The sequence below is a fragment of the Gossypium hirsutum genome, chromosome A03 (assembly GCF_007990345.1).
Source record: "Gossypium hirsutum isolate 1008001.06 chromosome A03, Gossypium_hirsutum_v2.1, whole genome shotgun sequence".
In the NCBI taxonomy this organism is placed as follows: Eukaryota; Viridiplantae; Streptophyta; class Magnoliopsida; order Malvales; family Malvaceae; genus Gossypium; species Gossypium hirsutum.
Window position 1 is genome coordinate 4,140,541 of NC_053426.1, and position 24,008 is coordinate 4,164,548.

Here is a 24,008-nt window from a genome sequence, read left to right on the forward strand (position 1 = left end):
AAATATATTAGTCACTTTGAGCTAATATGAGTTTTTTTTTATTAATATAGTAACAAAATTAGCCCTCTAATGTATACACATTCTATCATTTTGATCCTAAATATAAAAAATTCAACAAATTTAGCCCTCAATGTTTACAAAATTTATCATTTTAGTTGTACTTCTAAAAAAATTCAATAAATTTAGCCCTCAACATTTATAAAATTTATCACTTTAGTCCTAACTCTAAAAATAAAAAAATACTTTAAAAAAAAGCCATTTTTAGCCCTTTATAACCCATCAGCCAATCCATGTGAAATATTAAAAAAAAAAGTACCCTCTTCAAGCCACTTGTATCAATTTCTTTTACTATAATTTAGGCTTCACATTGGACCAAACCAATTGATTTTGTACATATCTAGAGTAATTGGTTGCATTACTACCCGAACAAATAATGTTTTTAATCCCTTTATTTTCTTTTTGGTGTTGATTTTTTTTGTGTGCTTTATCCCATATTTTTAGAGATCATTTTCAAGTGATTTGAAAGAGGATACTTTTTTTCCTACTTTAATACCTCACAGGGGTTAGCAGATGGGTTATAAAGGGCTAAAAATGAATTTAAATTTTTAGAGTTAAGACTAAACGGATAGATTTTATGAATGTTAAGAGACAAATTATTGAATTTTTAGAATTAAAACTAAAATGACAAATTTTGTAAACATTACGGGCTAAATTTGTTGAATTTTATATACTAAGGATCAAATTGATAAAATGTGTAAACATTAGAAGGCTAATTTTGTTACTAGAGCAATTTAAAAAAACCACATCAACTCAAAGCAACTAAAATATTTAATTTCGAAAAGTTTAGTGACTAAATCAAAAAAATTAATAGTCAGGTGACCAAAATAGAATGAAAAGATAGTTGGGTGACTATTTTATAGTTTACCCATAAAAAATAATTTTTAGCAGGGATTTAATGTTCCACATCACCATTTTGTAGATAAAATTTAATAGAATGACTAATTTGCATATTTAAAAATGTATAAGGACTAATTTACTCGTTTTTCAATAAGGGAGCCGAAATGTAATCCAACCCCTAAGTACAAGGGCTTCCCTGGTTCTTTTACCATCTATACTATTATTTGAAGCTTCGATTTAATTGGTTTCAGTCGAGTCTTAACTCAATTGTAAAATTATCAAAAGCTCAATATTTTTATAAAGCAAAAAATATAATTTTAAAAGTATTTTTATCTTTTTATATACAATTTAAAAAAATACAAACACGTGATGAAATTTGAACTCAAAACTTTAAAATCTTCCTTATTCCTCTCAATTTTACCATTTCAGCAACATTTTACTTTTCATATAAACTTTCATAAATTTATTATAGAAAATTTTTAAGCCACTAACGTAATATATGATATATAATTATATATATTATAGTAATGGTATTTTTCACTCTTCATATGGTGCCCCCACCTTCAAGTTTATAATGGACCTTTTGCCTTATTTGGTGCACAGATTTACCCTTCCTGCCCTATCCTCGTATGGGTCCAATGTTCTTGAAATAGAATTTCAGCTCTCTCTCTCTCTCTCTCTCTCTCTCTCTCTCTCTCTCTCTCTCTCTCTCTCTCTTTCTCTATGTGTGTGTGTGTGTTTGTCTTTCTCTTCAACTTGATTTGTTGATGTAAGCACTTGGTATATTATCCTATAGCTTACATAAAGCTATGATGTTGAATTGGTTCAAGCCCATGTTCAATATCAATTATGATTAAAGCAGCTTGAAGTATATCCATAGATTATTTGGGTTGGCTTTTGAAAATCATAAAATTATTGTATATAGTTTAAAAGTAGGGAAAAGCAAATATTGGGTAGATGCATGGCATGCCTTGAATTCAACTTGCAACCCCCCTTCCCCATTGATATCTCTTTAAAGCATGCCTGCAATGGTGAGAGGGCTTAGGAGACAGAATGAAAAGTTGGGAAATTAGAATCTTTGGGGGAATTGAAACAAAGGAGGAATTTTATAGACTTAATTAGCTTTTGGGTCTAAAATAAATCTTGGTCTTTTGAATATACAATGATGATGACTCATTGACTTAATTGTTCTAAGAGGGGTATCTATGCTAATTGCTAAAGTTACTTTTATCTAATGACCTCGGTGTTAATGTCACTTTAGTTTCCCATATCACCGATTCATGTTTTGTGTTTGAATATAATAAAATTATAAACATAGGCTTTACATAAATCATGGAAATTTCACGGCATAAAGCGAATCTGATATTGATCGAGTTAAATCGGCTAACAACAAACTTTTTATTGAATTTGGGTAATTGTCATATACTTGTAAACTTAAAATTTCAGGAATATAACATTTCGCCATATGATCAACCATTTCATTATGAATTCTTGAAATATGATGAATTTTCACTCTCCACCTCTTTCTCAGGATTTGATGTAACAAACGTAACTCAACTAAACTGCTATTTTCTCCCCCACCAGCAAGAAGTAACTCCACCAGTAATGCATTACCACATTCAACCTCAATTTATCTAAACCCCTTATCTTAGCCCATAATTAGATATATATTGTAATTAATAATAAGTGTTGGTTGCAGTAATTAAACAAATTGCATTTTTAAAAACCTCAATTTATCTAAACCCCTTATCTTAGCCCATAATTAGATATATATTGTAATTAATAATAAGTGTTGGTTGCAGTAATTAAACAAATTGCATTTTTAAAAAAGAATGCAGGTTCAAATTTTAGAGATGACATTATTGAATGGAGCAACTACAAACTCTAAACATAAATTATAAAAGAAACATAAAGAATATCGAAAAAATTATATTATAAACTATCATGACATCAAATATAAAATATTAAATGATGCAATCCACCTTATTTAAATTGAGCTAAGTTAAAATCCAAAACCTTTTTTATTTTTAAATCCCAAGCCCAAACTCGTATTAGGGTAATAATGGGTTCTTGGTGTAAGCTCTTATGGTTCATTCTATAAGCTTAGCAATTGCACAATCATGTTGATTAGTTTTAGTCAAAGCCCATTCAAGTACCAACTCCCAACAACAAGATACAGTGGTGATGGTATTCAAAAACAAAACCTGTTTTATTTAGCAACTTTGTCATGTCTACCAAAAAAGGAAACTCTATTGCCTAATATTTTGACGTGTACAGCCCAAAAAAAATGCCTTGTGTATTGTATGTATTTTTTTAATATTAATTTAATTTACATTCATATTCAAATTTGTATTTGCTTGATTTATTGTTATCTTAGTTTGTTGATACAAGGCACAACAATGGAAGAGATAATGGTGGATCAATGGAGGTCGGTTCACTTGGAGAGGAGGAAAGTAAAAAAGGAACAAGATGACAAGTTAACTGAGAGTGAGAAAGGAGAGGTTTGCTCAGAGTAACTTTAGGGTTTCAAAAAACCAATCCTTTCTTCATCGTTGTAAGGGCATTTATAGGTAAGGTCCTCTTGCCCACAAGTGTGACGTGGTAGGATAAATGCTCAATCCCACAAAATGCATAAGAGATATTCATAGGCGTGATAGACGTGCATCGTGAGATCCATCTTATTATGCATTCAATTAGTACAAGGTTGTTACGCTTAAATGTGCCTCTTATTGTTCTGAGAGCATGTTCATGCCTAAGGAGTAGTCATTCTTAAAAGCGAGTGGTCTAGGTCACAGAAAGATGCCACTCCTCAAGTCTGGACGGGCGGTCAACTAGGATATCATCTCATATGAAATAAAAAATGAAGTATGAGAACCACATATGATGGTTTGATAGTAAAAGATGTTCATTGCCCCATGTATAGCCTAGATTGAGTCGCGCTAGCCGTGTTTGTTGATCGAACTTTGCCCTATTATTATAATTCACCAAAAATAAAAATACAATATAATAAATATTAAAAAATAAAAATTTATGGGACAAAATCTAAATTAATTACATTCACATTTTATAGTTGTCTATCTTAAATAACTCTTAATTAAAATCACATTTGATACAGTGTATTTAATTACCATTATCATAAATGACGTTTGAATATTTTATTTTTTAATGGCTAAGTCTATTTATATGTTGGCTAAAATAGGGAGACCATTTTTAAAGTTATTCCATTGTTTAAATTTACTCTCTTTACAATTTTTATATATTAAATATGAAGCTAGATTTTAAATTTTTTTTTATTTTAAGATTTTACTTAATTGAATTAAGGTTATGATATCAGAATTACAAAAAAATATATATAAAATTATAGAAAAATCTCGATCATTAACAATTGAGTCATTGGTTGGGCTTAAATTTTTTTTTTTATGATTTAGTAGTAGATTCATCTTGAAAAAAGTCTGACGAGCATAAATTTTACACTAAGAGTATGTTTGGTTGGGTGTATTGGCTATGCCAATACACCCCTAATCGGTGGGCCCACTTAATCCCATGTTTGGTTGGGTGTATTGCCCTAATACGGGCCTATTACGTTACGTACGCAATCCTCATTTTCTCTGCTTCAACGCTGATTTCCAATCCCTTCCAAAAGAAAGGATTAGCTAATCGGTGTCTGTTTTACCCTTCCCAGCAAAAATCGTTCTCTACCCCACCCTCTCCCTCTCCCTCTCCCTCCCAACATCAACAGAAGTTGCCACCGAACCAAACCTCCACCCGCTCAGATCTTTCGCCGACTTTCATCTTGGCATCTTTCACCAACATCAACAGAAGCGGCAAGTGCTTCTTCTCTTTTTTTACTTAATTTGGATTTTTAATTTTCTTCCTCATGATTGTTTTGTTGACAAAAAACAGATTTGTGTTCTTCAACTATGGTGGGTTTTGTCTGTTGAAATTAGGGTTTTTTTGGGGATAAATTATCAATTCTCCTGCATTATCATTCTATCTTGTATCCTTCAGTTGCCTGTTGAAATAAGTCTAGTTTGGAGTAGAAAGTTAAAAATGCGTGGATTAGGCTTCTGTTTTTTTTCCCTTTATTTCGCCATTCAAACTTCATGTGTGGTGAAGCCGTTATATAATGATAAAGTATGATTGAGTTTATAATGTCGTAATTACATGGTGGATTTTAATTTCTAAGCAAGAAGTTCTGTGGCTGAACTTTCTGTTTTGTCGTGGCCAAGCAGGAGTTTTAATTGTGAAATGGTCTCTGAGGATACTGTCCATGCATTAAAAATGAACAGCTGATTAATAATCTTGACAACTGCGGAGAACTTCTGATCTATTGCATTCTCATTTTTTGGAGTTTCTGTTTCATTAGATCAATTCATTTTATACAACTTTTCTTGCTTTTGTTTGAATATTTGTTTTATGCTGTTTCTCTTTTCTTGGATTTTAATTTTGATCTAAAGTCACTTGATTTTTGGATTTTAGTTTTGATCTGAAGTTACTTAAAAAGTAGCATCTATAATCTTCAAGATGTTCGATTTTCAGTATTTCTGGGTCTTATTATGGCTTGTTTGTCGAGAAATTCTAATGTGTGGTTTTGGATATAGGTTTAGTTGAGGCAAAAGTACCATGTAACCTTTTAGTTGAATGTTTTACATGTGGAGTAGTGTATAATCTATCATATGTTTTACACACTGCTGGGAGGTACTTAGTTAAGCGTTTTAGAAAGGCTCAGTGCCCCATTGTTGAGAGGCTTACAAACTCATTGATGATGCATGGCCGAAACAATGGAAAGAAACTTATGGCAGTCAGGATTGTGAAACATGCTATGGAAATTATTTATCTCCTGACTGATCAGAACCCAATTCAAGTCATCGTTGATGCCATTATCAACAGGTGGCCTATATGACCTTTAAGAATTTCCTTTTTCAAATGTATCACTAGCTGACTTTAATCTTTAAAGTAGCAGATGATGTTAATTAAAACATCTTCCAATTCTGGGTTATCTTTGTTGGATCAATCTTTGATAATCCTTGTTGATTTTTGATTGATATAACAGTGGACCTCGTGAAGATGCTACTCGTATTGGTTCTGCTGGTGTTGTGAGGCGTCAGGCTGTTGATATTTCTCCTCTTCGTCGAGTGAATCAAGCCATCTATCTCCTCACCACTGGTAATCGTGAGTCTGCATTCAGAAACATTAAAACTATCGCTGAATGTTTAGCTGATGAGCTTATTAACGCAGCAAAGGGATCATCTAACAGGTAAATAACAGCCTTTGAACTCCCGTGTTTGAACCTTATTTTGCTTTGAAACTAGGAACTGTCCTTGCAATCCCATTTATTTACCACAGCTTGCTTCATCATTCTCGTGTTGTTTGTGCAGCTATGCCATCAAGAAGAAGGACGAAATCGAGAGAGTTGCCAAGGCCAATCGTTGAGGAATTGGTAGGACTTTGCATAAACCATGGCAGTGGACACTTCTGTTTTTTATTCAGTACTTTATAAGTTACCTATTTTGTGTTCCGAACATAATATGAATGTTCCGTTATTTAAGTTGAGATGTTATTGAAGAAAGCATATCCTGTTTTGGTTATATATGTTGTACTTATTTTGCCATGGTTTGAAGCTGTTGAGTTCATCTTTGCTGCAAACAAAGAGATGAGAGTGCTTGATGTGGTTGTTTTGACCACATTAAATCGCCCTGCCTGTTGCTGATAATTAGTACTTAAAAAAGAGACAATTAAAGGAAGAAATCAAATTGAGTTTTTCCAATTATTGAGCAGATGAAATTATACAAGTCTTTCAAAAATATTGTTTTGAATTTCTAACCCAGCCAATAGAAGCAAAGAAAAAAATATTAATTGGAGCAATTGTACAAACTTCTATTTGAAGTTAAATACAAAGGCCGTAACACTATTGAAATCAAGCCTTTCAACCTGCATTAACAATGGAAGAGACTGCAGTTCATCAACGTCAAATTTTATATGTTTTATGAACATGATTCTCTCTATCTACAGATAAAGAAAAATTTTTTTGGAACTTTATACTACAAAAGTCGATTTAATAATCCCCGTTCTAATACTGCTTATGTTGTTTGGCTTGTTTCAGTTGGAAATATAATTTATTAGTTATAATTATTTTAAATTTTATTAAATCATATATTTTAATTAAAATATATTTAATATTAATTATTTCAAATTTTCTTTTATAGTATCATATATTATGATTTGAGTAAATTCATATAAGAATATTAATTATTAAGAATTTTATTAAATTATATATTTTAATTATAATATATTTAATAATAATTATGTTTAAATATGATTAAATTATTTATTATTGATATTAATAATCTTATTAAAATTTAAATAACAATAACAATAATAATTTACCAAAACAAATTTCTGCTAATTATAAGAATTTTATTAAATTATATATTATTAATTAAAATATATTTAATAATAATTATGTTTAAATATGATTAAAATATTTATTACTGATAATAATAATCTTATTAAAATTTAAATAACAATAACAATAATCATTTACCAAAACAATTTTATGCTAAGGGTATTCTAGTCATTTTAGTTTTTTCCATTATGCTATTACACCTCTATTCCATTCAACCAAACACAAGATTACTATTACGCCTCTATTCCATTACATTCAACCAAACAGTGGATTAGCTATTACACCTCTAATCCAATACACCTCTAATCCAATACACCTCTAATCCAATACAGCGAACCAAACGCACCCTAAATTGCCTAAACATTCTGGGTGTTCTTTTTTGTGTGTTGTTATTATACTTATTACATCACATACAACAATCTTGCTACTAGACTCAACTTTCGTATCTTGCATGTGTTACACATAATGCAAGCCTTGTCAAGACTCCACTAAGAAAGGTGGTTTGTCAACCTTCATGTCCTACCTAAAATCAAGTCTACACTAAGCTCAACCAATTTGATATGACCGTTGTCACTCACCGTTAATAAACTCTCCAATCTTATCATGTCAAGGAAGGGCATGCGGCATATAAAATTTTCCATTATTTACTCCCCAAATTTCGTAACTCGAGGGAACTCTTTCTTTTACTTCTCTCTTTTAATTAAACTCCACGTAATTTCTCTTCCATCAATTTAATCATTTATGATTTTCAGTTCACACGTATTAAAACACATCAATAGCAATAAATACCAATATCATAACGAAATAACATGCAAATACCATATTAACAACCTTACATGTGACATGACCCAAAACCCCAAAACTCAAGTAATGGATGTCACGTGAGATAGGACCTATGTGCTTCTAAGTTCAATATCAATTGCCACATTTTTGTCCCATATCAGTTTATGGAAGTTAGAGTGTTGTGCCACAGTTCTTTTGTTGCCACCAACCAACCATGTCCTACCTATTAATACTTCTAATTAATTAATCACCACACAACAAAACAAACCCTTTATATAACAATATAGGTATCTATAACTATGCAATATTGGACACCTATTTTACAATGTCAACGAACATATATTTTAAAAAAATACGTAAAAATAAATATTATTAAAAATACCGATCGAGTCTTAGTTCAATTAACATAAACATTATTACCAATGTAGAAAGATGTGAGTTCGAGTGTATTATCTTGTTATTTATAAGTTAAAGAAGAACTATGTGTCAAAAAAATTAAATATTATCCGAAACTATAATAAAATTAATGTGAAAACTATATATATATAAATATATGAAGTAGTATCTCCTTTGTTTTTCGGGTGATCTCATGACAATGAAAGCCAAAAGTGTAGTTGAATTACAGAATTTCATAAAATTCCGAGAAAACGCGTTTGTTTTTGCTATATATAATTTAGTAGTTGGCACGTCATGATTTTCATTAATCATCAAAATAATTACCATCCATTTTGTATTTTAATTAGTTTTTTTTTTTTTAAGTTTAGTTTATATTTCTTTTGATTTTAGCTTTACTCACTGTTACATCGCTTTTACTATTAACTGTTTTGTTTTTTTAAAATTGATTAAAATTTATTATTTTTATTTTTGAAATTCTATGAAGTATATAAAAACTGTCGAGTAAATTGTCATGTGAGTGCCGTTATTTTTTTTTTTTAAAATTCTTAAGTATTTACACTGTCGAATATGACATTAAGAGCCTTCAAATTAAAATTGTTTGCCCTAACTTTGGCTTAGGTGCCCTCACCTCATTTACTTCAACAGTCCGCAAATCCCAACCAGTAAACATTTCTCTTCACATCTTCTAATCTATGAACTTAATGAATGCCCTAATTTGTGTTTTCTAAAAAGCGTAGTTAGAGTCATCAATCATAAGGTTTAAAGTTTCAACTTCCTTCCTTGCCTTAGTAATTCAACAATAGGAACTTTACCAAATTTATCTAGCTCTTGCTCTAGTACCAAATTTTTAGTGTTCAATTATTGGTTTAGTTGTATTGAGTTACTACTAAAGAAACAACTAAAACTAGAAAAAAAACATGTAATACGGAACACATAAATTAGTTACACAATTTGGTACATTTTTCTAGAAAAAAAAAGTTGCATGACAAATCTCTCATCGCAAGTCTTTGCCCTACTAAATTAGAAACCTTCCAAACTTCGTACGTAGACAAGTGGCCACTATCCGAGTTTTTTTTTTTTTGGCATTATAAGAAAGTTGTAAATTTTAGTTTTGGTCCATTTATTATTAAAATTAAGATTTAACATTTATATTTTAATTTCTCATATAATTTAGTCTCAGTATTTTTATAATGTTATCAGTTAGTCCAAATAGTTAATATCGTTAACTTCAATTAAAATATTACTTGATCATATATAATTTGAATGTTTTAAGGGTCTTAAAGACGGACACGGTTTAGCCCCTATACTAAGTTGAAACTTGTGATTTAATCTATATATTTTAAATTTTGACATAATTTAGTCTCTCTGCTTTTATAATGTCATCAATTAGTCTAAGTAATAATAGTTAATATTTGTTTAACTATTTCAATCAAAATGCTAACACCAATTTTTCTTAGGAACACAATTCAAACAAAAAAAATATTTTATCATGACAAGTTTAAACGGGTGTTTTTAAGAAAAACTTCACATAATTATTTTCAATGTTATTTTTATTCTTACATGCTATTAAGTAATTTTTTTTTAATTTCAAAATATCACACTAGATAATTCAATAAAAATAATTTAACAGCGGTAACAACTAAATTTAAAATTTTAAATTAAAAAATAAAAAGACTAAATTCTTAAAAATAAAACTAGAAATTAAATTATAAAGTTAGTAGAAATCTAAAATATATTTTAACTTTAAATTTTTATTTTATAATTTAGCATAAACAAAAAATTAACTCTAGTATGATGTAAATATTTCCTTGTCCTATGCTAGCTCTGCAATGATACAGCACACTCATTGCTCTAAATGAAACCCTGAAGTTTCCAGAACTTTTTATAGTTGCAAGAGAGTGTATAGCTTTTGTCCTGAAATGTGCAATTAAATTTATTATTGGTTTATTGTGGAAATAGACAATTCAGCAGTTTTGGATTTTATCCGTATGTATGAAGAGTGAGATGGATTACGATAATGTTGTACTATGGAGCATAAAAGTTAATTGCTTGTGATTGGAAAATTGAGTTTGTGTTTCGTGAAGAGAATCGATTCAAATTAATTGAATCATAAATTACTTAAAATCGATAAAAAATAAAAAAATTATAGAAAAAATCAATAGTTGAACTAGTTTAATATTTTTTTTAATTTTATAAAGTTTTGATTATTTATTTAATTATTGTTGGTCTAATAGATAAATCGATCAAATCGATTGAATTGGAAACTAGAGGTCTAATTAGTTCAAGCACTAGTTCGATTATTAGAACACTTTATGTAACATTCTAATATTGTACCTCATTATCATCTAAATTATATTTTTTAAAATTTTAGAATTAAAATAAATTTAATTATCAAATTGAAGGATTAAAGTAAATAAAAAATACAAAAAAAAGTAAAATTAATTGCCTCGTTCAAAGAAAAAAAAATTATATTATCCTAATCATAAACTAAATAATAAAGAGTTCCCCCAATAAATTTGGTCTAAAAATTATTGGCCTAATTTTCAACCAAAAAAAAAGTTATTGGCCTAAATTATGTGATAATGATACATCAAATCGTGAGGAAATCCAGGCCGTCAAATTGCCAGTTAAACCCCCTTCTACTTGGACCCACCACATCATAAAAATCTCATCGTAAAATCAACCAATCAAAATCCTATTTATACTAAAAAAGCTTACGTGACGGCCGGCAAAGCGTTTTTCGTGAGAGAACGATGAAAATTTGTCAAAACATCAAGCGGCTGAATGAAGTGCAAACGTGCAGGCGCGTAGTAGAGAATCAAAGAGAATGACATGCAAGTGGGTCCCACCATGGAATGACCGGGTCAAAAACATTCTGGGTTTGGCTTTTCTTTATATATATATATATTTTTTTTATTTCTCGAAATATCAATCGGAACGATTTAATGATTAATTTTTCGTGTTTTTATAAATTTATTAAAAAAATAAATATTAACCATGAGTTTTAAAATTATTTTATATCAAAAATAAAAATTAAATCTTTAATTATTAATTAAAATAAAAGAAAATTCTTACTATTTTACCAAATTCCCGTAATTTATGTTATATTTATTTAACTATTAACGCTGCCCTGCGAATCAGGGTTTTCAATTTTTTATTTTCAATAATATATATTTTAGGGAAAATGAAGACTAGGCTTAGGCTTCGGCTTTGGAGGGCTGGACTTCGTCTCCATATGGCAAACAACTACCCGGTCCTACGCCACGCTCTAAATATACACTTCCCTTCAATTTATGCCACCCATTTTTTTTTTATAAATTGTATTAAATATAATTATTTTTATAAATATATTAGTAATTATTATTTGTGGTAGATATCTTAAAAAAATGGAGTTTTAACCATGAGATGTAATATGATAATTAATTTCCTCATTCCTTACTCGCATGATAAGGAGTTCGATTTTTGAAGCGATGAAGGGACTAATCATTATTATTAGTAATAGATACATTGATCTTGAAAAAAATTCAAATATTAAATATAATTATGTGATTTAATAATAATTTTTTGTAATTGAAAAATATTTTTAGCATTATTAATATATTTTATATTATTTTTTATAGTTTCGTATAAAAGATAAATATGATAATTAGATGTTAATTTTTGTTCCAATGCAATGAAAATTTAATTCACGTACACATTTAGTAATATTCTAATCTCAAAAGATGTCATATTTCTTGGTGTTATATACATTCTCATTGTGAAAATGTATACATACAAACTTGATATTTCTCTCTTTAAAGTTTAAAATAATTTTAAAATTATTAATATTTAAGTGTAAAAAATTATCGAATTTTTCTTTACTAAATTGAAATAAAGAAATATTCGATCTAGAGGTAAAAATTAAGTATATTTATCCACAATTTATTCTTATATCCCCTTCAACAATTTTGACTTTGTTATAGTTAGAAGTAAATCTAGATGAAGCCCAATGCTATTCCCATAAACTTTGGGTTTTATTGTGAAATTTTATCTATTTATGCAATAGGAAAAGCTTGTAGTTTTTTAGATTAAAGTTATCTTCTTTAAAGTCGATCGAGTCTTGGGTTTAGTTCAAGAATGTTTCTCAAAAGCGTTTTTAAGGAAAGTAAGTATTATGGGGGATAAGCTAAAATTTCCAGCTTCTCAAAAAAAGTACTTTTGAACTAATTTTTGATTTGGGAGAAGCACTTCTCCTCTTAAAAAGCAGCTTGTTTAGGAATGCCTTTATCCAAAAGTGTTTTTATCCCAAAAGTGCTTATTAGAAGTAATATTAAACACACCATTAGCTTGATTGGCATGGACATTATGCACCGAGACGTATTATCCTCCTATTTATGAGCTGAGAATGGGTTATAAGTAATACTAAACATTATGCCAAAAAGAATAGATATGACAAAAACCTCATAACCCTATACGATAGTACTCAAATCTAATAATACTAAAACTTACAAATAAAAATTGAATGTGATAGGATTGGAAACCTATGCATAATAATTGTGCATGATTAATCACTTTTTTCACATTTAATAAAATATTTATTAAAATTTAAAATACAATATTTGTACTATTTTTTTCCTAAATTGTCTTCTTGGCCCTAACTACAAAAATATAACTATTTATTTAAAATTTTACTAGAGAAAAATTATGCTATTAGTATTTATACCATGCGTAAATTATGGATTTAATCATTATACTTTAATTTAGTAATTTTAGTCGTTATACTTTTTAAAATTTTAAAATTGCAATTCTTACTAAATAGCAGTTGTTAAATTCATTAGGGATAATATGTGTTTTCCGAATCTGACAATTAAGTTCACTTTTGTACCTATTATTTTTGGGGGGTTAGTTTGGTATTTGAACTTGACAACTAGATCTATATTGATCGCTGAACTTGGATTTCATCAAGATTTGATTACGTGACTAGTGTTCTTGAAATATGATTGGACTAGTCGGTCAGATCAAGAACTAACGGGTATACTAGTCCAAACAAAATGGTTCAACCAATCAAATTGAAAACTGTTCGAAATCGGTAAAAATTGAAAACTAGAACAATAACCAATATTTAAGTAGGTTGAACTGGTTTAATAGTTTTTTTTTCATTTTTTATGATCTTAAATTATTTATTTAATTACTGTTGGTCTAGCAATTGGATTAGGAATCAGTTGTCTGACTCATTCAACCATTGGTCCAATTATTAAAGCACAATATATGATATTTTAAAATTATACCACGTTATCATCTGAAAATTTATATAAAGTTTTTAATTTTTTTTTCTTTGTAGATAAGGAAGCTAAATATATTTTGCCATAACAGAAATTATATCTGGCACCGACACTGTTTTGTAGAATCTCCATATCGATCATTTTGGGGGAAACATCATAAATTTTCAAACCAAGAGGAACATTTCTTCCTAATGCTGCCATGGAATCTACAGCTACATTCGTTGTGCCATTGTTAACAGCAATTTGACAATTCGTACTTTTAATTTTTAGATGATAGTGCGGCGCAATACCGTAATCTCATTAAGAATAATTCATTTAGATTTGTAAATTGAGAATAAAATAAAAGAAAATCATAAGAGTCAGTAGAGCTGATCATGGCCTGGGTGGCCTGGCTCGGCCCGAAGGCCCGCCTGAAAAATGGGAGGGTTTGGGTAAAAATATAGGCCAGAAAAATGGGTTTGGGCAAAAAAATAAGGCCCGTTTAGAAAAAGGATTGGGCCTCGGGTAAGATTTTTTACCATGGGCCCAACCCGACCCGGCCCGAATTATATATTAATATATATTTTATTTTATTTTTAATCATTTTAAAATTTTAATATAACCATTTTTTATTATATTGTCAATTTGTGTATTGTTTTAATAATTATTTTAGTATCATTTTTATTTGTTTTAATATTTGTTTTTATGTTTTTAAATATATTTGATTTATTATATTTTTAAATTTTTTTATTTAATGAAATAAGAAAAAAAATTAATATGGGTCGGGCCAGGCTGGGCTCGGGCTCAGTAATTTTATTTTGGGCCGGGCTTGGATAAATTTTTAGGCCCATATTTCGGTCCGGACTCAGGCCTAATAGACGGGCCTAAAATTTTGTTTAGACCCAACCCGAACCGGCCCGGCCCGCCCATGATCACCTCCATTAGAGTGTCATTATTTTGAGATTTTCTTTCCTTTTTTTTATAGAAAAATAATTATTTCTGACATTTTCCAAAACTATAGATAAAAAGGAATGGAGTGCAGAATCTGGAAAAAGGAATTAAAAAAAAAAAAGAACAGTGCGAAGTGCCGAGTCAGCGTCCCATAGAAGGAAGAAGAATCGGTCTCCGTCCCCGACACTCTACTTTCCATCATTTTCTCCCCCTTGTATATAAACCCCTAACACCCCTTTTTCTTTTTTATCCTAAAACGCCTCCATTTTTCCCTTCTCTCATTGTCTTTCCTTGATTCCCCAGAAAATATTCCGACAAAAATGCCGGCGACCGATTACCAAGCCTCTTTCTTGGGGCGAATCAGTATCAGGCGAAACCAAGTTATAGCCATGGACGGTAATCATGAGCAAGAGCTTCAAGACTTGGAGCTCTTCTCGAAGCATGTCTCTGAGCGTTTCGCTGAGCTTTTATCGTCACCAGACGATGTCCCTTTCGATGCCCTTCTCTCGATTTCATGGCTACGCAAGCTACTTGATTTTTTCCTTTGTTGCGAAGCCGAATTCAAGGGGATTTTAATGATGGGTAATGACCCCTCTCAGATCTCTAAACCCCCTCTCGATCGCTTGATCCCTGAATTTCTAGACCGGTCCGTTAAGGCTTTGGATGTCTGTAATGCGGTAACTAATGGGTTGGAATCGGTCAGGCATTACCAAAAGTTAGCGGAGATTGTTGTTTCGGCTTTGGAACAAAAACCCATCGGCGATGGACAATCGAGGAGAGCTAAAAAGGCCTTGACTTCATTGATATCGGCGATGAACGTTGATGATAAAGAATGCTCCGCTGCTAAAGCGACGGAGAGGAGTTGGTCGTTTAGTCGCCGTGGTGTTAGTAGTAAAGATCGTGTCCCGGAACATTTCAGGTCTGTTAGTAACCACGTGGCGAAGAATTGGTCGGCGGCGAAACAGATTCAAGCCATGACTAACAACCTCGTCCCACCGCGTGGGGCGGAGGGTTCCGGTTTGGCTTCCCCTGTTTATACAATGAGTGTGATTATGGTTTTCGTTATGTGGGCATTGGTTGCTGCGATTCCTTGTCAAGAGAGAAATGGGTTATCGGCGATTCATTTTCCGGCACCGAAGCAATTAAATTGGGCTCAAAGCATCATTGGGTTACATGAGAAAATCGGTGAAGAGTGGAAGAAGAAGGAAAAGAAAGGGACGGCGGGATTATTAGATGAGATGCAGAAAATGGAGAAACTGGGAAATATTTTGATGGATTTCACTGATTCTTTTCAGTTTCACGGAGATATAACTGATCAGAAAGCGGAAGAAGCGGCGGCACACGCGGCGGAATTGGCTGAGCCTTGTCGGAGAATGGAAGAAGGATTGTTGCCTTTACAGATGCAGATTAGGGAAGTGTTTCATAGGATTGTAAAAACCAGAACTGAGCTTCTTAATGCTTTGGACCAAGTTGGGAAATCATCACCGCCACTCTTGTAAAACCATGTCGGTCTTTGGTTCCGACAAGCCCTTGAAGTTAATACATTTTTAAGCTAAGTGGCTTTGATCTTCCCAGGTTCAGTTTTCTTCAGGGGTGTTTCCTGTCTCTATTTTGGCCCTTGAAGACTAGATCCGATGAGCCATACCAAGGTGGTTTTTTTGGGTGTAATTATGGTTTTAGTCCCTCTGCTAAAATTTGGTATTTTACACTGCACTTTAATTTGGTTATACTTCGAGTAGAGAGACCAAATATCAAATTTTAGAATTCTAAAGGGACTAAAATTAAAATTAGACCTTTTTTTAACAGTCTTCAGCCACTAACTCGTGGTGAAGCAAAAGCATTTCTTATGTGAAAATTATACCCCTTTGTTTAATATGTTAAAGACTTGTAATTTGATTTGATTAGTACATAAAAAGCTTTTTCTTTTTTCTTTTTTATCTTTCATATTTATTTATCATTTCGCCCATAAAAATATTATGAATTCGTTTGCATAAAAGTTTGAAATAAATTAATTAATTCATGTACGTTAAGTTAAAAAGTAAATCGAATTTTGTTAAAAATTATGTTTACTTATACCTTTCAAAACTTATTTCTATATATCAGTAGGAGGTACATGTAACATTATCTAATTATTCTTAATTATTCCATAAGTCATACTAGTATTTAACAGTAATAAAAATTTTAACAAAAATGATTAATTTATTCTTTAATTTTACGTGTAATAATTAATTTTTTAGTAAAAAATAAAATTTAATTTCTTGTACAATATCTCTAGGCTTTTTTTTTTCCTATTTGACTTGTTGAGTGTTTTCGTAAGCATCCCTTTTATGTAGGCTTATTTCTCTATTTATAAAATACGGTCTCTAAATTTGACGTATTAAATAAGTCTCATGACGTTAACATATATCTTATTTTAAAAACAACAATAACATGTGTCCCTGAGTATGATTTCATCTGTATGATGGTGCGAACTTGTATAGACAAATGCATTATTAAGGTAAAAAAAATTGAGTCGATCTTAACCGGATAACGTATCGGAAATGACAAAAACCACTACATGACACAAAGTAACTTTGGTACTTATACACCATTTTCATATGCTATTCATTGCATGACTTTCCTTTAAGCTTTCGGTTTTGATTTGCTTTTATTTTGGCTGATTTGGTTGGGAAGTGAGAAAAATTTATGGTTGCCAAGTGTCAATCAATTGAATAACAATCTCATAGGTTTATTTGAATTGGAAAAATCATATTAACGTTTATTTGATTGGCTGTTTTAGCAGTTAGCGCGTTTAAGCAATTGGAACCTGGGGATGATAATCAGCCAAACAAGGAATGAGTTGACTGTATTAGATTTGGATACTATTGCTGTGGTTATGTTAGATAAATATATATTAAAAAAATCTGATATATTTGTAAGATGTGGGACAGACATTTACAACCTTATACACACAACAAAACAAAACCTCAAACAAGGTTTGGTGATTATACAGTTAAACAGCTGTTTCTTTGACAAGTGTTTAACTCTCTAACTTGCAAAGTATGGTGCAATCTATAAAAATCTATTTCTGTGTTATATTTTTTCACTTAATAAAAAAAATTATAGACATAATTAATTATCCTAAAATAATCTATAAATATTACAAATTGTCCAATAAAAATATCAAGTCACGTTGCATTTTGTTTATTTTACTAAAAAAATAGATAAATTAATCTTTGTACGTTAAATTAAGAAACAAACTAGTTATTTTGTTAAAAATTTTATTTATTTTTATTGATAAAAATTGGTCATTGTATGTCAGCATGATGTACATGTGTAACTGGTTATTCTATCGACCGCACTAGTTTTTAACAATAAAAATGACTAGTTTGCTCTTTGATATATTATAGTGACTAATTTACTCATTTTTAAAATAAAGAAATAAAATACACTCTAATTCTTAATATAAGAACCTCCGTAATACTTTTATTTCAACTTTTTTTTCTCGTCGATTGAATCTTAACTTGATTGGCATAGACATTATTGTCAATGTAAGAGACGTGGATTCGAGTTCGCTGAAACGCATTATCTTCCTATTTATGAGGTGAGGAGGGGCTATGGGTAGTTCTAAGTATTATGTAAAAAAAATAGATATAACCAGGATTTATAATGAGATTGTTAAAAATAATAATAAAATTAAAGTTTTTTTTAATTTAACAAAGAGAATAAAAGTGATTAAATAAAATTATTTAGAATTAAATTGGAGCATTTAATTAAGAGGGTCCAAGCCACCTTTGCCTTTGCCCCTAGGTGGGGATGACAACCGTGTAAGTCGGTGGTGTTTTTTTTTCCAAATTGGATATGAATTTTATTTATACATATTTAGTCTATTTTCTCTTGAATTTTATTTAATATTTTACCACTCATTCCGAATTTTTAAATGTTTTATTATATTATATTATGTTGAGGTTCTCTTTTGGTCATCATCTCCTTTGAGAGCAATCCTTCCATATTTATAAGACACGGTTACCTGATATGATGTGCTAGAAGTCAATTAAGTGTTCTGTACATGACATGTTTTCTTAACTAGGTGCCATGTATATGACACGTTCCCCATTTTATGCTCAACACATACCCTTAGATATATTCATTTTATAGAAAGGTATTGTCATAGAGAGCGAACAGCGTTCGCGCTTCACCTAGCGAGGTGGTGAGGTTGATGGGATCAACTCGGATGATGATCGCCTTACGAGGTATCGATGGTGTTTGTGGTACTCACACATTATCTCCTCGTACTTAGTTGACAAGGTGATTTCGCGAGGTGGGGAGTGATCACACCTCGATATCTCGCGAAGTGGTGAGGTGGGACATTGGGTGTGTGTGGCTCACGCACCTCACGTGACATCGGTGACCTCGTGAAGTGGTGAGGCGTAGTGTGTGGACCTTGCGAGATGGGTCGAGTTTCAGGGGCCTAAGAACAGGTTGAATTTCGGGTTGTGAAGTACATTATATTTTATTAATGTCTACAAGATTAAATACATGTGATTAAAGAAGAACACTTGCTAAGTTGGTTATGATTTTACAATTAAGGTTCCAATTGTTTCTTGTGATTAGTGAACAAATTTGTTAAGAGAATGTAAATGGAACTAGAACCCTAAAATTTCTATTAGCTTCAATATTTATTGAAACGGATTTTGTCGTGGATGTTTAACTGTCGATGCTAGTGCCAGTGCTGATACCGGTGTCAATGTCGATAAGGAATATCAACTCAAGATGATTGATGAATTTGAGTAGGAGGAATGTGAGGATTTTTTTAAAATAACTAATGTTTCAATAATCGGATCAATGGTCAAATCAATCAAATCACCAATTTTCAATTTAACTAATTTGATTGGTTCAATCGTTGGTCTGACAATAATTAAATAAAAATATAAAATTGACTCAACCACCGATGTTTGTCACATTTTCTTATTTTTATTGATTCTGAACAATTTGCTTAGAAATCGATTTAATCATTATGTCCAAATTAAAATATTATCGGATTTTCGATCCAACCAAGCTATTCAGTCCAACACTTATAATCCTTGAAATAAAAAAGTTATTGGCATAATGATTTATGTGACCCTCCAATTTTACAAAAAAAAAGTCATTTTAACTTTCCATTTAACTATTTTTCCTTTTTAGCCACTAAATTTGTTTATTTTGTCAAATCACTCCAAAATGAATGAAAAAATTAGTCTTTTTTTAACTTTGCTAACATTGCATACTTGTGGATTGTCATGTGGATGACACATCATTATTTAATTAATTTTTAAAATTTAAAAATTCAAAAATTATAAAAACTATTTTAAAAATTAAAAAACATTAATATTATTTAAAATTTTATATAAAAATATTTTTTAAATTTGTAAAAATGAATTAAATACTAATAAGTCATTTATGTGTCAATCCACATGTATGCCATATCAGCAAAATTAACAAACGTTAAATAATAAAAATAATTATAAGTATAATGACTAAAAGAAGTAAAAAATTAAATAAAAAATAAAAATAAAAATTTTAATAAAGTTGAATGGCAAAAGAATCATTATACCAAGATTACTGGTTGAGGGTGCTATAAGTAAAGTACAAGTAACCGTGTTTAAGAGTTAAGAGTGAGTCAAAATAAATTAAAAATTATTTTAGTCACCATCAAATCCTTCTAAATTACTTTCAATTATCAACAAGAAAATGATAGTAGCTTTTGAAACAAGAGTATGATTTTTCCAACTGTTTTTTTTTTAATCCCTCATTAATTTCTTTTTGTTTACTTGTTCGAATACTGGTAATGTATAATTATCGAAATTATCCTCAACGTTTATAGGTTTTTGGTCATATGTCATTGACTTTTTTAGAAGATTTACGTCCTCAAAATTACGATTTTTCTAGAAATTAATCTAATTTTAGCAGGAAACTTGAGTTGGCCGTCAGTTAAACATCGATCAACGAAATAATTTATGTAGCGTGCAAGGATGAATAACCAAAAAAACTAATCCAAGAAAAGACAAACCAGATTGATGCTGCATTTCGTTCAATAGCTTCATTTAGTCAAGCAGAGTGGACTGTGCCCCTACATTAACCAAAGATCCTTGTTTGATCTTCTCTTCAATGACACAACCCATCTTCTCTTTTACTAGACACACCAACCATAAGAACTCAACGCAAAGACCCCACCTTTGCTCCACCGAGTCTGAGTTCCACCTTTGTTCCATCTTTTACAGATGGACAATTTAGCAAAGGGAAAAAGAAAAGGCCCGATTGGTCAGAAAAGAGAACCTTTTAGCCCCTCTCTCGCCTTCAACAACAAAAACAGGCAACAGCAGTGGTAACACTATATTTTTTTTATTTAAGTTTATTACAATGTAATTTATTTAGTAGCATTATTATTTGGTAAGTATTTTTTTTTTTAAATGTCACACTTAACAATTTAATAGTATCAATGATTAGAATATTTTGGAACAACATTACTGGTAATGTTGAAGTTTTTATTTTCGAAAAGCACTGCAGAAAGAAATTTGTTTTATCTCTTTTTTTCCTTCTTGAGTCTCATTCTGATTTTTTTATTTCAGTAAACAAATTGGTTTCCCCTAAATTTTTTTTTGAATTTTTTATCACGTTAACGTTGTAATGATCAAAGACGAAAATCATTAATCAAAAAGCTTAATTGATACAATTTGAAAGTTTGAGAATTGAGTGTGTTTTCTTGCGGAGAAAATTAATTAATTTTTTAACTAAAGTTTCGAGGCTTATATACCTATTTAGCCTAAAACAATTATAAATTATAAATTTTAAAAGGTCAACACATGTTCAATAATGTTAAAATAAAATCCAAATACAAGGACAAAGCCCAAATCACTTCAAGGCTTAAGTCTAGACCAAGTTTTAAGGGCCCCAAGGCCCAAAAATTTCAAGTTCCAGGTGAAGGTCTGAGGTTAGTTATTATTTGAATAATATTAGGATTAATAATTAATAACCATCTCTCTATTTTTAAATTGTTTTGTACATTGTTGATTAAATTTCTTTTCTCATTATTTATTTTAAATTCATTTATTAATTATTTTGAAATTTGTTTTACGTTTTAGTCATTTTAGTTTGCGTTATAATATTTTTAATTCACTGTCTTTGATTATTAATGATTAGTATTCAAGTTACATATGTTATGTGATTATTGCCATTGTGTATGGTATAATTAGTTTATTCGTATTTTCGTTATTGCCATTTGCTTGTATAATATTGTATTTGTGTTGTTATTACGTACTCTATGTTATATTTTTGTTTTATCTAGTTTAAATCATATCATACATTAACCCAACATACTTGCCCGACTTGGATCGCTTGATTTTTTTTTATTCCAAACAAATAATGTACGTCGTTCAAATGCCATATTCGCTACTACTCAAAAACGAAATTTTCCAAATAAGACAATGTTATGCATTTTGAGATATCAAGGAATTGTGCCCTAACTTACGGGGTTTCGATTTTCTCGTTATTTTTAAATAGCTAAATATCCTTTTCGAGTTTTAAAACAAACGAAACTCAATTTAAATTAAAAGACAACCTTGTGCTCGGAAATTCATGGTATTGTGTCCTAACTTACGGGATGTGATACTCCGATATCTCGAGATAAGGAAATCTTTAAACAAATCGATTTAAGTTAATTCAAGAATTTTAAAATCGGTATTAATAGAAAAGATCGTATTTCAAGTCCCTTCCCGATTTTTAATTTTCGACATTAAGACACTAACTAATCAATTCGGTACCAATTTTTTGGGCGTGTCAAGGGTGCTAATCCTTCCTCGCACGTAACCGACTCCCGAACTTATTCTCTCAAGTTTCATAGACCAAAGGCCCTGTTTAAGTAAACTAAAATTGATTTATTAAAACAAAGGTGATCCGATCACACCTAATAAAAGATTGGTGGTGACTCCCGTTTTAATTTTCACTTTCAAACAAAGTCGATCCCTGTTTTCAAAAGAATAGTTTCGACAAAAATGAATATACTACACTTAAGACACTAAATCCAACACGATCATCTTTCCATATCCTGTAATTATGCTCGCGGGGTTTAGAAGCATGTCGGGCTTCAATTAACGCGGCTTGATTTGCGTCAATTTATTCTTTCTTTACTTCAGTCTAACGAGATCAATAGAGTTTGTCGGATCCTCACCATTTTATGTAGTATTTGGTTTCATCATAATTTGCTTGTTTGGAAAGGTGAGGCTTATTCCCCGCAACATGTTGTTAATTTTGCAAATACCTTTACTTTGCAATGGTTGGAGGCTCAACCTGTTTTTGGTTCTACACAACCAGTTACTCATTAGTCAGACTTTACGACTCCCGGGTTGAAAAGACTATCTGTCGGCATTCTCAAATGTAATGTGGATAGTGCTTTATTTTGTGATAAGTAGTGTTCGAGTTTTGCAAGATCATTTGAGACATAATTGTGCCTTTGTTAAAGGGTTGGTCGACCATGTTATTATTTCTTGGGACCCTTATTTTATCGAGATATTTGCTATTCATGAAACATTATTATGACTCTGCGCTCAGAGGTTTGATAATATTATTATTGAATTTGATTGCCAAAGTATGGTGAATGCTTCTAATCTTCCAAGTATTGATATGTTTGAATTTGGTATTCTTGTTAAAGGCTGTGTTCACCCCAGTTCTCTGTTCTCTGATTTGTCTTTCTAATGGACAAAAAGGGAGGCTAATAAAGCAACTCATCACAATGCTAGAGTGGTTTTATCTTATGCTTCATTCTATGTTTTTGAGATACTTATGAATGTTCTTTTACTTATTTTTATTAGAGATGTTATTTCTATCGCTTATGAGGATGAGACGCATAGGTTTGGGTGTGCGAGGTAAGCTTGATGACTTGGGTTTAATTTGTCTCCTCCTTGTGTTTTATCCTTTCATTCTATTAATTTGAAGTGCGCTTTTACCCTAAAAAATTATCATGTATTAAGCATACTGGTGTGTAATTCCACATGTCTTTTATTTTTGGCTTAATATGTCATTTGGTACTCAAGTTTAACTTTTTTTTTCTTTCTAGTATGGTACTTGTGTTATTTTTGGTTCAATCTGATATATGTATTTGACAAAAGTAATATATTTTAGTACCCAAAAGTAATAGTGTTAATGTTTTGGTGTTTAATTCAGGTTTTAAAATTGATTTGATGGAAGTTAATTGCTAATATTATTAGTTTTAAATTTTTCATGATTTTGTTAATAGAATAAATTTAGCATTAATTGTGAATTTATTTAATTTTGCGTTTAATTTGTCAAACACAGTTCGATGAATGTGATTTAATTCCAGG

General features: G+C 30.5%; 2 protein-coding genes across 2 annotated transcripts; both read left to right on the top strand.

Annotated features, from left to right (window-relative positions):
* Positions 1-5,345: 5,345 nt before the first annotated feature.
* Positions 5,346-6,485, top strand: LOC107942795 (40S ribosomal protein S5). Its single transcript, XM_016876513.2, has 3 exons — positions 5,346-5,787; positions 5,951-6,154; positions 6,276-6,485. Exons 1-3 carry the CDS (start codon positions 5,660-5,662, stop codon positions 6,328-6,330), a joined length of 387 nt encoding a protein of 128 aa, XP_016732002.1. The 5' UTR covers positions 5,346-5,659; the 3' UTR covers positions 6,331-6,485.
* Positions 6,486-14,784: 8,299 nt separating this feature from the next.
* On the top strand, positions 14,785-16,601 carry LOC107927156 (protein ROH1). The gene has a single exon (XM_016858168.2). The coding sequence runs from the start codon at positions 14,994-14,996 to the stop codon at positions 16,170-16,172; it is 1,179 nt and encodes a 392-aa protein (XP_016713657.2). The 5' UTR covers positions 14,785-14,993; the 3' UTR covers positions 16,173-16,601.
* Positions 16,602-24,008: the final 7,407 nt, after the last annotated feature.

Coding starts and splice junctions, on each gene's coding strand:
- LOC107942795 (XM_016876513.2), top strand. CDS start 5,660: ATGATGCATGGCCGAAACAATGGAAAGAAACTTATGGCAGTCAGGATT. Junction 5,788..5,950: donor GTTGATGCCATTATCAACAG/GTGGCCTATATG, acceptor TTGATATAACAG/TGGACCTCGTGAAGATGCTA. Junction 6,155..6,275: donor GCAAAGGGATCATCTAACAG/GTAAATAACAGC, acceptor TTGTTTGTGCAG/CTATGCCATCAAGAAGAAGG.
- LOC107927156 (XM_016858168.2), top strand. CDS start 14,994: ATGCCGGCGACCGATTACCAAGCCTCTTTCTTGGGGCGAATCAGTATC.